Source organism: Pollachius pollachius (assembly GCF_949987615.1).
Source record: "Pollachius pollachius genome assembly, chromosome: 6".
Classification (NCBI taxonomy): Eukaryota; Metazoa; Chordata; class Actinopteri; order Gadiformes; family Gadidae; genus Pollachius; species Pollachius pollachius.
In genome coordinates this window covers 525,660-538,685 of record NC_136939.1, presented here as the reverse complement: position 1 = coordinate 538,685, position 13,026 = coordinate 525,660, and the positions used below count along the sequence as shown (strand labels likewise).

Genomic DNA, 13,026 nt, shown 5'->3' with positions numbered 1-13,026 from the left:
TGTTCCATTTTAATTATTAAAGATCAACGCGTTACGAAGCGTTTCAGAGAATATGCAGTCCAGCGCCCCCTTGTGGCCGCGGGGGTTCTGAGCAGGTTGGGGCTGTGATTTTAAAGAACAGGTAGATTAAAACAGAGGCAACAATGTTAATATGTTTGTCATATCTTAGATTTTTATTCTACACTCAGTAAGTACTTTCAACAATCAACTTTCCCGTTAGCATCAGGACGCACCAGAGGATAATAAAGTCATGTTGGTCACATCAACGTCAAAAACGATAATCATATGTTTAATGTATATAGTGTTGAATCAAACAGTCAGATCAGTTTCCATTAGTAAAGCGTAGTCATGGTGATATCTGTAATGGATCCACAGAGTCTGCCTTTTTTTATCTAGCAGGTAAGAAGTTAATCATTTAGTGATTAAGTGATTTATGTGGACAAACATCACCCTCTCACCCCTCATCACCTCCCCCCTCGTCTTTACCTCACCCCCTCACCCTCAGTCATCACACCCCTCATCACCTCCCCTCCCCCCTGTGACCCCTGTGACCCCTCAGCCCCGCTCGCAGATGACCTCGATGACGCTCTGCTCCATGGGGGCGGGGTCCAGGCAGCGGTGGGCGGTGCTTCCCACGATCTCGTCCAACAGGAAGTGGGCGAGGTTCTCGTCGGACACGAAGCGCCACAGGTACATCTGCAGGTAGTGGCAGTCCACCTGGACCTGCTGCAGGCCGAAGCGGCCGAAGGTCCGCAGCCGCACACACTCCAGGAACGTCTTCAGACTGATCTTTATGATGCCCGTCATCACAGACACCTGGGGGGGGGGGGGGGGGAGGGGATGGGGAGGGGGAGAGGGGGAGAGGAGAGAGGGGGAGAGAGGAGGAGAGAGGGGGAGAGAGGGGGAGAGGAGAGAGGGGGGAGAGGAGAGGGGGGAGAGAGGAGGAGAGAGGGGTGACCACGTTGGAGATGTTTCCTTCTTTCCCTGTAGAGACTCACCTTCTTTTTATTTGTTCTTAACATGGCGAGATGTATGCGATAAATGGGATTAAATGTACGTTACCATAGTATAAACTACATCTCATCTAATGAATCCCAGAAGTGGCTGTGAGCGCAGGACAGTAGCCTCTCCCCTCCTCTCAAACTAATATTATGGAGAGCAGCGCCCGGAGAGACAGTAGAGTAGGGCTGGGCAGGGGGCCCCTAGTGGTAAGGGGCCCCTAGTGGCAGGGGGCCCCTAGTGGTAAGGGGCCCCTAGTGGTAGGGGGCCCCTAGTGGCAGGGGGCCCCTAGTGGTAGGGGGCCCCTAGTGGCAGGGGGCCCCTAGTGGCAGGGGGCCCCTAGTGGTAGGGGGCCCCTAGTGGCAGGGGGCCCCTAGTGGTGCCCCTAGTGGCAGGGGGCCCCTAGTGGTGCCCCTAGTGGTAGGGGGCCCCTAGTGGTATGGTGCCCCTAGTGGCAGGGGGCCCCTAGTGGTAGGGGGCCCCTAGTGGCAGGGGGCCCCTAGTGGTGCCCCTAGTGGTAGGGGGCCCCTAGTGGCAGGGGGCCCCTAGTGGTATGGTGCCCCTAGTGGCAGGGGGCCCCTAGTGGTAGGGGGCCCCTAGTGGTAGGGGGCCCCTAGTGGCAGGGGGCCCCTAGTGGTGCCCCTAGTGGCAGGGGGCCCCTAGTGGTGCCCCTAGTGGCAGGGGGCCCCTAGTGGCAGGGGGCCCCTAGTGGTGCCCCTAGTGGCAGGGGGCCCCTAGTGGCAGGGGGCCCCTAGTGGTGCCCCTAGTGGCAGGGTGCCCCTAGTGGCAGGGGGCCCCTAGTGGCAGGGGGCCCCTAGTGGTGCCCCTAGTGGCAGGGGGCCCCTAGTGGCAGGGGGCCCCTAGTGGTGCCCCTAGTGGTAAGGGGCCCCTAGTGGCAGGGGGCCCCCAGTGGCAGTGGCCTCACCTTGTTGAACTCCACGGAGCTGAAGATGTCGATCCTCTCAGAGAACAGCTTGTGGATGTTGCTCAGCAGGTTGGTGTCCATCGGAGCGCTGAGGACCAATCAGAGAGCAGAGCTTTAACCCCGCCCCCCGACAGAAGGCCTCTCATTGGACTACGGTTACAGCTGCTCTAGGTGAGCTATGCTGAGCTAGGAACTGGAGTTCCATTTGTTAGAATCAAATAAAAACAACATGAGCAGAGGGACGGTATTAAACCAGCTCCGCTTTAAACCAGCTCTGCATTAAACCAGCTCTGCTTTAAACCAGCTCTGCATTAAACCAGCACTGCTTTAAACCAGCTCCGCATTAAACCAGCTCTGCATTAAACCAGCTCTGCATTAAACCAGCTCCGCATTAAACCAGCTCTGCTTTAGCTGCAGACGTCCGGTCCGACGCTATGGTGCATCAGGACTGGGACCACAGACCAGCTCCCAGTAGAACGGACTGGGACCACAGACCAGCTCCCAGTAGAACGGACTGGGACCACAGACCAGCTCCCAGTAGAAGGGCCTGAGCCCCCCTGACCCCCCCACCTGGGTTCCCAGGCCGGGGCCCTTGTGCTATGATGTGAGGGCGGGGCTAATAGTACCTGGGGGTGTAGCTGGCGGCGTAGCGCGGCTGCGGGCGCGAGCTGCTGTACACGGAGAAGGTCCTCTTGCTAGAGTCGCTGCTGTGGGCCTTCCTCACCCCCTCCTCGTACAGCAGGCCCACCTGCAGGCCCCGGCCAATCAGAGGAGGCGTTAGAGGGGGAGTCATGGAACAGCGTTTCTCATTGGTGGGTTCGCTTTAACAGAGCTCCCATGGTTTCATTGTCCCGCCCCACTGGTTCAAATATAAAGAACTAGTCTGTGAAGTATTTGACCAATGCTTATTGGGTTGAGGTTTATCTAAGGATAGCAGGGTGCTTTTAATTTGAAAGCCGACTTAAATATACACTTTTCTGGAAAAGATTGACCCATCGTCAGCGCTGGCCTGCATGTTCTCTGAAACGCTTCGTAACGCGTTGATCTTTAATAATGAAAAGCTAACTGAGGAATAGTGGACTTAAATGTCGAGGGGTAGACGACCAGGTCCAGACGTGACCTGGTGCCAGAGCTGTGATTGGTGGAGGTACCTGCCCGTCGATGGCGGTGGTGTCCTCCACCACCCGCTTCATCACCGCGCGCACGTTGCGTGGCTCGATGGTGTTCACCCAATCACGCGTCTCCACGCTCTTCCTCAGCATCTGGGAGATGATCAAACCCTGGACCTGGATCGGGATCAGGATCCGGATCAGGATGGTACAGATTCAAGGGGGTTGTCGGATCACTAACTGAAACATGCACTTTGTTGTGATTGCACTTGAATTTTTAAAATACTGCCGTTGCCCTTGAGCAAGGCACCCTGACTGATGGGTAAAGACTGAATCTGAAGTCATTGCTTTGGATAAAAGCGCTCATGATTAACTGAACTCAAATGTTTTGTTAAGGTCTGTCTTCACTAAAGGTTCTGGTTCTAAGAGGAGCAGGTCTCTGAGGTCCAGGTCCTACCTGGACCTACAGGGTCTGTAGGGTCCTACCTGGACCTACAGGGTCTCTGAGGACCAGGTCCTACCTGGACCAGGTCCTACCCAGACCTAGAGGTTCCTTGAGGTCCAGGTCCTACCTGGACCAGGTCCTACCCAGACCTGGAGGTTCCTTAAGGTCCAGGTCCTACCTGGACCAGGTCCTACCCAGACCTAGAGGTTCCTTGAGGACCGGGTCCTACCCAGACCTGGAGGTTCCTTGAGGACCGGGTCCTACCCAGACCTGGAGGTTCCTTGAGGACCGGGTTCTACCCAGACCTGGAGGTTCCTTGAGGTCCGGGTCCTACCTGGACCAGGTCCTACCCAGACCTACCGGTTCCTTGAGGACCAGGTCCTACCCAGACCTGGAGGTTCCTTGAGGTCCGGGTCCTACCCAGACCTGGAGGTTCCTTGAGGTCCGGGTCCTACCCAGACCTGGAGGTTCCTTGAGGACCGGGTCCTACCCAGACCTGGAGGTTCCTTGAGGTCCGGGTCCTACCTTGACGTAGTGGTTGAGCAGCCTCTGAGCCGCCTCCCGGGCCTCGGCACAGAGGACGGTGACCGGGGTGACGGGGCTGTGGTGCTGAGGAGAGACGGGTCAAAGGTCAGGGTCAGGGTCACAGGTCAGGGTCAAAGGTCAGGGTCAGGGTCACAGGTCACGGTTGGGTCAGAGGTCAGGGTCAATGGTCAGGGTTATGGTCACAGGTCAGGGTCTAATAATAGTCTAGTCTACAGTAGTCTAGTCTACAGTCTACAGCTGGCTAAAGGGATGACCCTAACCTGGACCAGGACCTGCTCGTCGGTCAGGGAACAGTAGTAGTATAGTCTAGTCTATAACCCTAACCTGGACCAGGACCTGCTCGTCGGTCAGGGTACAGTAGTAGTATAGTCTAGTCTATAACCCTAACCTGGACCAGGACCTGCTCGTCGGTCAGGGTACAGTAGTAGTATAGTCTAGTCTATAACCCTAACCTGGACCAGGACCTGCTCGTCGGTCAGGGTACAGTAGTAGTATAGTCTATAACCCTAACCTGGACCAGGACCTGCTCGTCGGTCAGGGTACAGTAGTAGTATAGTCTAGTCTATAACCCTAACCTGGACCAGGACCTGCTCGTCGGTCAGGGTACAGTAGTAGTATAGTCTAGTCTATAACCCTAACCTGGACCAGGACCTGCTCGTCGGTCAGGGTACAGTAGTAGTATAGTCTAGTCTATAACCCTAACCTGGACCAGGACCTGCTCGTCGGTCAGGGTACAGTAGTAGTATAGTCTAGTCTATAACCCTAACCTGGACCAGGACCTGCTCGTCGGTCAGGGTACAGTAGTAGTATAGTCTAGTCTATAACCCTAACCTGGACCAGGACCTGCTCGTCGGTCAGGGTACAGTAGTAGTATAGTCTAGTCTATAACCCTAACCTGGACCAGGACCTGCTCGTCGGTCAGGGTACAGTAGTAGTATAGTCTAGTCTATAACCCTAACCTGGACCAGGACCTGCTCGTCGGTCAGGGTACAGTAGTAGTATAGTCTAGTCTATAACCCTAACCTGGACCAGGACCTGCTCGTCGGTCAGGGTACAGTAGTAGTATAGTCTAGTCTATAACCCTAACCTGGACCAGGAACTGCTCGTCGGTCAGGGTGAGGATGTAGGAGATGGTGGCGGTCTCGTAGTCCAGGCAGAGGCGTGACAGCAGCAGCAGCAGGGCGGGGGGCGTGGCGCCGCCCTTGTCCCCCGGGCTCTCACAGAAGCCCCGGGAGGACTGGCAGATGAACTGGATGAAGCTCACCACCAGGTGCTCCCGCACGCCCCGGCTGCAGAACTCTCCCTGGGGAGAGGAGCGGAGCCGTCAGGAGAACCCCCACCTGGTAGGACCAACAGGTCGGCCATTATAATAACGCCCCCCAATGCAGCCGGGACCCCCACCTTGAAGTAGGGCTTGTTGGAGAAGGTGATGTCCTTGGCGGTGAACAGGTGCACCGAGGCCAGAACCGCCTTGATCTGGTTGAGGATGGAGGCCGACAGCGAGGCCAGCAGGTCGGGCAGCCCGCCGCCGGGGGCCAGCCCCCCGGGGCCCCCCGCCACCGAGAGGCGCGGGGCCGCCAGCGCCTGCCGCACGTCCGTCAGGGTGTCCAGGTAGAAGCTCTTCAGCGCCTCCAGGTAGCGCTGCACGCGCTCCGTGGCGGCCCGCACCACGATCTGCGTGCCGCGCGCCGGCACGGTGGAGCCCGGCAGCAGCTTGGACACGGCCTGCAGCCGGCGGTGGAAGCGGTCCAGCGCCCGCACCAGCAGCGAGTTGTCCCCCACGCCGCGCTCCTCCTGGATGCGGCGTTCCACGATGGAGAAGTAGCGGCCGGCCAGCTCGTCCACGAACACCTGCAGCTTGGAGCTGGCCATGCGGGGGACGTCCCCGGGGGCGCCGGCGGGGGCGTGGCTCACGAACAGCTCCTGGTAGGATGTCACCACCAGGCACAGGCTGCTCACAAACTCGTTGCAGCCGCGGTCCATGAACTCCAGGATGTCCGTCTGGACGCCGCCGGGGGAGACGGGGGGCGACGGCGACGACGGCGGGATCTCAGCCTCCAGGCCGGTGAGGTCCAGGTGAAGCCGCGCCCCGGCGTGGTTCAGGAACTTGTCGCAGAGCTCCTCGGCCGGCTCGTCCAGCTGCAGCAGGAGCTCCACACACTCCGACAGGTCCTTAGCACTGGACCCCCCATCCCTGGGGAGGGGGGGAGGAGGGGGGGGGGGGGAGGCAGTAGATCAGGGTCAGTGATTGATCCTGGGATGATTAATTCTTTGTGATTCTTCACATGGAAAAAAAGGCTTAATTGGAGTGCAGAAAATGAATTACATCCCGTAACGTAGAGATCTTTATAATCCTCTCTGGATGGAAGCACAAGGCTGGGCCCTCTAGTATATTTCTGATAATAGCTGCTCCCTCTAAACTCCCCAAACTGAAGTACATCTGTACTGCTTTAAGCAGCTTCCTCCCAGGCTGATGAATCCTCCTGAACCTCTGCCTCAGCCCTTGGGCCAGGCAGCCTCCTGACCCACCTGAACCTCTGCCTCAGCCCTTGGGCCAGGCAGCCTCCTGACCCACCTGAACCTCTGCCTCAGCCCTTGGGCCAGGCAGCCTCCTGACCCACCTGAACCTCTGCCTCAGCCCTTGGGCCAGGCAGCCTCCTGACCCACCTGAACCTCTGCCTCAGCCCTTGGGCCAGGCAGCCTCCTGACCCACCTGAACCTCTGCCTCAGCCCTTGGGCCAGGCAGCCTCCTGACCCACCTGAACCTCTGCCTCAGCCCTTGGGCCAGGCAGCCTCCTGACCCACCTGAACCTCTGCCTCAGCCGCTGCCTCAGCCCCTCCATGATGAGGTGGCAGTCGTCCTGGATGCCCCTGAAGGAGGGCAGGTGGCTGTACTGCTGCAGCACGCAGCGGGCGCGGCCGTGGGCGCTGACCGCCTGGCCGTACGCCTGCAGCTCCACACACTTATTGAGGCGCGCGGGGAGCTCGAACAGGAACTGCAGCTTCCTCAGGAGGGAGTGGACCCCTAGGCACAGGAGACAAGCTTTAGTGGGGACCCCTAGGGACAAGAGACAAGCTTTAGTGGGGACCCCTAGGGACAGGAGACAAGCTTTAGTGGGGACCCATAGGGGACAGGAGACAAGCTTTAGTGGGGACCCCTAGGGACAGGAGACAAGCTTTAGTGGGGACCCCTAGGGGACAGGAGACAGGCTTTAGTGGGGACCCCTAGGGGACAGGAGACAAGCTTTAGTGGGGACCCCTAGGGACAGGAGACAAGCTTTAGTGGGGACCCCTAGGGACAGGAGACAAGCTTTAGTGGGGACCCCTAGGGACAAGAGACAAGCTTTAGTGGGGACCCCTAGGGACAGGAGACAAGCTTTAGTGGGGACCCATAGGGGACAGGAGACAGGCTTTAGTGGGGACCCCTAGGGACAGGAGACAGGCTTTAGTGGGGACCCCTAGGGACAGGAGACAAGCTTTAGTGGGGACCCCTAGGGACAGGAGACAAGCTTTAGTGGGGACCCCTAGGGACAGGAGACAAGCTTTAGTGGGGACCCCTAGGGACAGGAGACAAGCTTTAGTGGGGACCCCTAGGGACAGGAGACAAGCTTTAGTGGGGACCCCTAGGGACAGGAGACAAGCTTTAGTGGGGACCCATAGGGGACAGGAGACAAGCTTTAGTGGGGACCCCTAGGGACAGGAGACAAGCTTTAGTGGGGACCCCTAGGGGACAGGAGACAGGCTTTAGTGGGGACCCCTAGGGGACAGGAGACAAGCTTTAGTGGGGACCCCTAGGGACAGGAGACAAGCTTTAGTGGGGACCCCTAGGGACAGGAGACAAGCTTTAGTGGGGACCCCTAGGGACAAGAGACAAGCTTTAGTGGGGACCCCTAGGGACAGGAGACAAGCTTTAGTGGGGACCCATAGGGGACAGGAGACAGGCTTTAGTGGGGACCCCTAGGGACAGGAGACAGGCTTTAGTGGGGACCCCTAGGGACAGGAGACAAGCTTTAGTGGGGACCCCTAGGGACAGGAGACAAGCTTTAGTGGGGACCCCTAGGGACAGGAGACAAGCTTTAGTGGGGACCCCTAGGGACAGGAGACAAGCTTTAGTGGGGACCCCTAGGGACAGGAGACAAGCTTTAGTGGGGACCCCTAGGGACAGGAGACAAGCTTTAGTGGGGACCCCTAGGGACAGGAGACAAGCTTTAGTGGGGACCCCTAGGGACAGGAGACAAGCTTTAGTGGGGACCCCTAGGGACAAGAGACAAGCTTTAGTTGGGACCCCTAGGGGACAGGAGACAGGCTTTAGTGGGGACCCCTAGGGGACAGGAGACAAGCTTTAGTGGGGACCCCTAGGGACAGGAGACAAGCTTTAGTGGGGACCCCTAGGGACAGGAGACAAGCTTTAGTGGGGACCCCTAGGGACAAGAGACAAGCTTTAGTGGGGACCCCTAGGGACAGGAGACAAGCTTTAGTGGGGACCCATAGGGGACAGGAGACAGGCTTTAGTGGGGACCCCTAGGGACAGGAGACAGGCTTTAGTGGGGACCCCTAGGGACAGGAGACAAGCTTTAGTGGGGACCCCTAGGGACAAGAGACTGGCTTTAGTGGGGACCCCTAGGGACAGGAGACAAGCTTTAGTGGGGACCCCTAGGGACAGGAGACAAGCTTTAGTGGGGACCCCTAGGGACAGGAGACAAGCTTTAGTGGGGACCCCTAGGGACAGGAGACAAGCTTTAGTGGGGACCCCTAGGGGACAGGAGACAACCTTTAGTGGGGACCCCTAGGGGACAGGGGACAGAGGGTGGACCCCTGGGGACAGTGAGGACCCCTACAGTGGGGACCCCTGGGGACAGGGGACAGTGGGGACCCCTACAGTGGGGACCCCTTGGGACAGGGGACAGTGGGGACCCCTAGGGGACAGGGGACAGAGGGTGGACCCCTGGGGACAGGAGACGGGGGGACCCCTAGGGGACAGGGGACAGTGGGGACCCCTACAGTGGGGACCCCTACAGAGTGGGGACCCCTAGGGGACAGGGGACAGTGGGGACCCCTACAGTGGGGACCCCTGGGGACAGTGGGACCAGTGCTAATCAGAACCTGGTCTAGAACCAGGGCTTTACGGACTGCGGGGTCCTGTCTGAGTGAGTTATGAACATCAGACAGAACGCTTCTCCGTTGGAATCATCTTAGGACGCAGCTGCCCCCCGCCCGCTACAACGACCCCCCAGAGAGGGGTGGAACCTCCGGGTGTTCTCATCCCATTGACCCCAGGGTGCCCCCCACCTGAGAGCTTGGTGATCTGGGTGTGCTGGTCCTATTGACCCCCCAGGGGCCCCACCTGAGAGCTTGGTGATCTGGGTGTGCTGGTCCTATTGACCCCCCAGGGGCCCCACCTGAGAGCTTGGTGATCTGGGTGTGCTGGTCCTATTGACCCCCAGGGGCCCCACCTGAGAGCTTGGTGATCGGGGTGTGATGGTCCTATTGACCCCCCAGGGGCCCCACCTGAGAGCTTGGTGATCTGGGTGTGCTGGTCCTATTGACCCCCAGGGGCCCCACCTGAGAGCTTGGTGATCTGGGTGTGCTGGTCCTGCAGAGTCCCGCTGATGGAGGCGCTGAACTCTGTGATAGCGGCCATGTTGGTGGTCAGGCAGTCCATCTCGTCCTCCATCTTCTTGAAGTCGTTCTTCATCTTCCTGATGGTGTCTGAGAGAAGGAACCACCCATATATCTGTCATCAGTCTAGGAGGCCATTATTCTGATTTCTTTTCAGTTCCTGGGGTTTATTATGAAGATCAGTGTCTTTGTGTTCAGTTGTTCAGCAGACGGTTTTATCCAAAGCGACCTGCAGCCAATCAGAGGCCTGAGGAGCAGGTAGGGGCGGGGGGGCCTCTTACAGTGAGCCTGCTGACATGAGGGTTTACCCTGACCCCAGCGCCACCCTGCCCGGGTTAGTCAGTCAGACCACCCCACCCCTCTTATGCACTTATTGAATGTTCTACTTCCTGACACAAGAAGAATACTTGGCCTTGTGTAGCGTGTGATCCTATCCTACGGGTTAACCTAGTGATGGTTAGCGCTTGGGCCATGAACATCCTCACTGTACCCACAGAGATATATCGTTGTTTCTCTTTCTTCAGATGTGCAGTTGTAATCAGACAGATGTACTTACTGTAAGTCTCTTTGGATAAAAGCGTGAATGCCCTGAAGGTCAATAACCAGCTGACCTGTGGCCGAGATGAACTTGTTGTAGTTCTCGTAGACAAGCGTCTGCATGTCGCTGTCCAGCGAGCGGATCTGCTTCACCATGCAGCCCTCCTGGTCCATGAGCTCCCCCAGGGAGCACTCCCGCCGGAGCTGGAACCGTCACACACGGATCATACACACGGATCATGCACACAGTCCGACCCCAGCAGAAGCAGGTAGGGGCTAGGATGTGGTCAACGGATATCGAACCCAGTTCCTTTGGGCTGGGAGTCGACAGCACCGTCAGACCGTCTCATGAAGTGTGATACAAATAAATGAACTAAAATAAATAAACAGACAAACCAGAGCAGTACGTCTGACAGTAATAATGTTAGAGAGACGTATCATAAGGTGTCGGATCAGTTACTGAACATGGACTGAGGTTGAGGGGCCGTTCTCCGCCATCAGAACTTGGCTGTCCAGAGCATCTCCATAACTGACCTGGCTGAAGGCTCTGTTCCCTTATGAGGTTAACCCTGAGCTGGCTGAGGGCTGTTTGTTCACCTAATTGAGGTTAACCCTGAGCTGCTGAATGCTCTGTGGGCCATATTGAGGTACACGTCCGGTCCGAAGGCTCTGTGGGTTTACCTTATTGAGGTACACGTCCGGGTCGAAGTGCTGCCCGTTGATGTCGCAGGGGTCCGCGGAGTCGGGCTGGTCGGCCTTCCCCTCCTCGTTCATCCCGTAGTACATCTTAAGCATCCCGTGGACTCTCCGCTTCCGCGAAGGCCCCGCTTCTGTTGTCTCGACCTCCACGTCCATCCTGCAGCTCCTCAGTCCCCAGGGGGTCGGCTCAGTCACCAGGGGGTCGGCTGGGATCTGCAGGGAAACACAGCTGAGATGAAGCTGGTTCACAGTTGAGATGAGGCCGGAACAGAGCTGAGATGAAGCTCTCTATGTCCCCAGCGGGAGGTATCCTAGCTGTTGCATGCGTTGATGTTGATTTTTAAAGTGTTCATGGTCATTTAGTCATATTAATCCTATCATCAGTGTGACGTGTTCATCTTTCCTAACCCTCCGAGGGTATTCTATTTCCGGGTTTTGCGTCAGGTTGCGTGATTGCGTAGACAAGTGAGCAGTGGCTCAACAGCGCCGACCAGTGGTCAGCACATGCAATAACACGTATGCGTGTCTGCATGCATGCATTCGAGTTTTAATAGAATGCAGCCTAAATATAATTAACGTAAATGTGAATTGTATTCTCATTCATATAAATATTAACAAAAAAAGCACTTTCATAAATATTCCATCCTAATGCGTTTTATTTGAGGTCTAAATACCAAACAGAAGACTTCTCACACATGATGTCAATTATTTTATAATAAGCCCGAGACGACACTACCACAAAGGATTGAATTATGCTGCTGGTTTTTCAGCACACACAACCACTGCAGACCGTTCAGAGGTGGATTCTCTTCGCTTCCACAGATGTGTGACACGGCAGAGAAGTAAGCGTCACTTCTATATTATAATATGTCAAAAGCTTTAATTTGAAACCAAATAGTTGTAATAATTTGAAACCGGGTTGTGTTGTCCACAGTTCCCTTTATCGAGAAACGCTTAACCAAGGTGTTAAAAACGCATCTGAAGCACAGCAGAAGCAGAACGACATGCAGCTGGAGATGGAAGAGACTAGCTGTTGAACACAGAAGGCAGTGACTAACAGAACGGCGGAGCAAACAGCTGACACAGCGCTAGCGGCCGGCGACATGTGTATGTCCTGCTCTTCAATTTCTTCCGTTTAGATCGGTTACCAAAATATCAGTTGTTTGATCTGGTTTGGAGATAAAATCCACTTCTTGAACCTTTGACAGACCAGGCTGATGGCTGAAGATGTAATAGTGCAACGTCCTTTTGGAGAGCCCTATTGACACCAGTAGTGTTGGTTATTCTGTTGATGAAGGCGATAAGGTGCTAGAAGTGAACTATATCAGAGCAATACATATGATAGTTCAAGAATAAGGAGTTAATTTGATCCACTTAATTTCCATTATTGTCACCGTACATTTTGGACATACTAATAAATAATTCAGAATTGAGCACCTGGATCACTTTACTGGCTTTAGTTTGCTTTACTGGTTTGTGTTGTTGAAATTGAATCGTCTCTACCTGACATATGAGAACTCTATCCTCCCAAAAGCCACTGGGTCCGTCTGGAGTCTAGAGAATAGCTCTAGATCAAATGTGAGCGCTGAGAAGTGACATGAGAAAGGATGACAGTCAGGGTGAAAGATAAGGTAGCAACATAATGCAGACATCCCACAAAAGGTAATCTTATCAATATCACTGCATACCTCATGACATGAGTCTACTTAAACCTGTTACTCACAGTGACATGAGTCTACTTAAACCTGTTACTCACATTGACATAAGTCTACTTAAACCTGTAACAGTGACATGAGTCTACTTAAACCCGTTACTCACAGTGACATGAGTCTACTTAAAACCTGTTACTCACAGTGACATGAGTCTACATAAACCTGTTACGCGATATATTGTTTCTGTTACTCACAGTGACATGAGTCTACTTAAACCTGTTACGCGATATATTGTTTCTTATGACAAATGTACTTATTGTAACAAATGCACATATTGTAAGTCGCTTTGGATAAAAGCGTCTGCTAAATGCCCTAAATGTAAATGTAAATGTACTCACAGTGACATGAGTCTACTTAAACCTGTTACTCACAGTGACATGAGTCTACTTAAACCTGTTACCCACAGTGACATGAGTCTACTTAAACCTGTTACAG

The 13,026-nt window shown here is 55.4% G+C and overlaps 1 protein-coding gene across 1 annotated transcript; it reads right to left on the bottom strand.

Annotated features, from left to right (window-relative positions):
* Positions 1-549: 549 nt before the first annotated feature.
* Positions 550-11,299, bottom strand: vps51 (VPS51 subunit of GARP complex). The gene is made up of 11 exons (XM_079737781.1): positions 10,862-11,299; positions 10,255-10,384; positions 9,587-9,733; positions 6,830-7,049; positions 5,426-6,218; positions 5,112-5,327; positions 4,004-4,087; positions 3,076-3,210; positions 2,551-2,672; positions 1,925-2,012; positions 550-816 (listed from the first exon to the last, which is right to left on the bottom strand). Exons 1-11 carry the CDS (start codon positions 11,033-11,035, stop codon positions 556-558), a joined length of 2,370 nt encoding a protein of 789 aa, XP_079593907.1. The 5' UTR covers positions 11,036-11,299; the 3' UTR covers positions 550-555.
* Between the last annotated feature and the right edge of the window lie 1,727 nt (positions 11,300-13,026).

Excerpts from the sequence above, each read along its gene's own strand:
- vps51 (XM_079737781.1), bottom strand. The coding sequence starts at position 11,035 with ATGGACGTGGAGGTCGAGACAACAGAAGCGGGGCCTTCGCGGAAGCGG. Across the intron at positions 10,385-10,861 it reads CGGACGTGTACCTCAATAAG|CTCCGGCGGGAGTGCTCCCT; the intron begins GTAAACCCACAG and ends TGACGGTTCCAG. Across the intron at positions 2,673-3,075 it reads CCACCGCCATCGACGGGCAG|GTGGGCCTGCTGTACGAGGA; the intron begins GTACCTCCACCA and ends CGGGGCCTGCAG.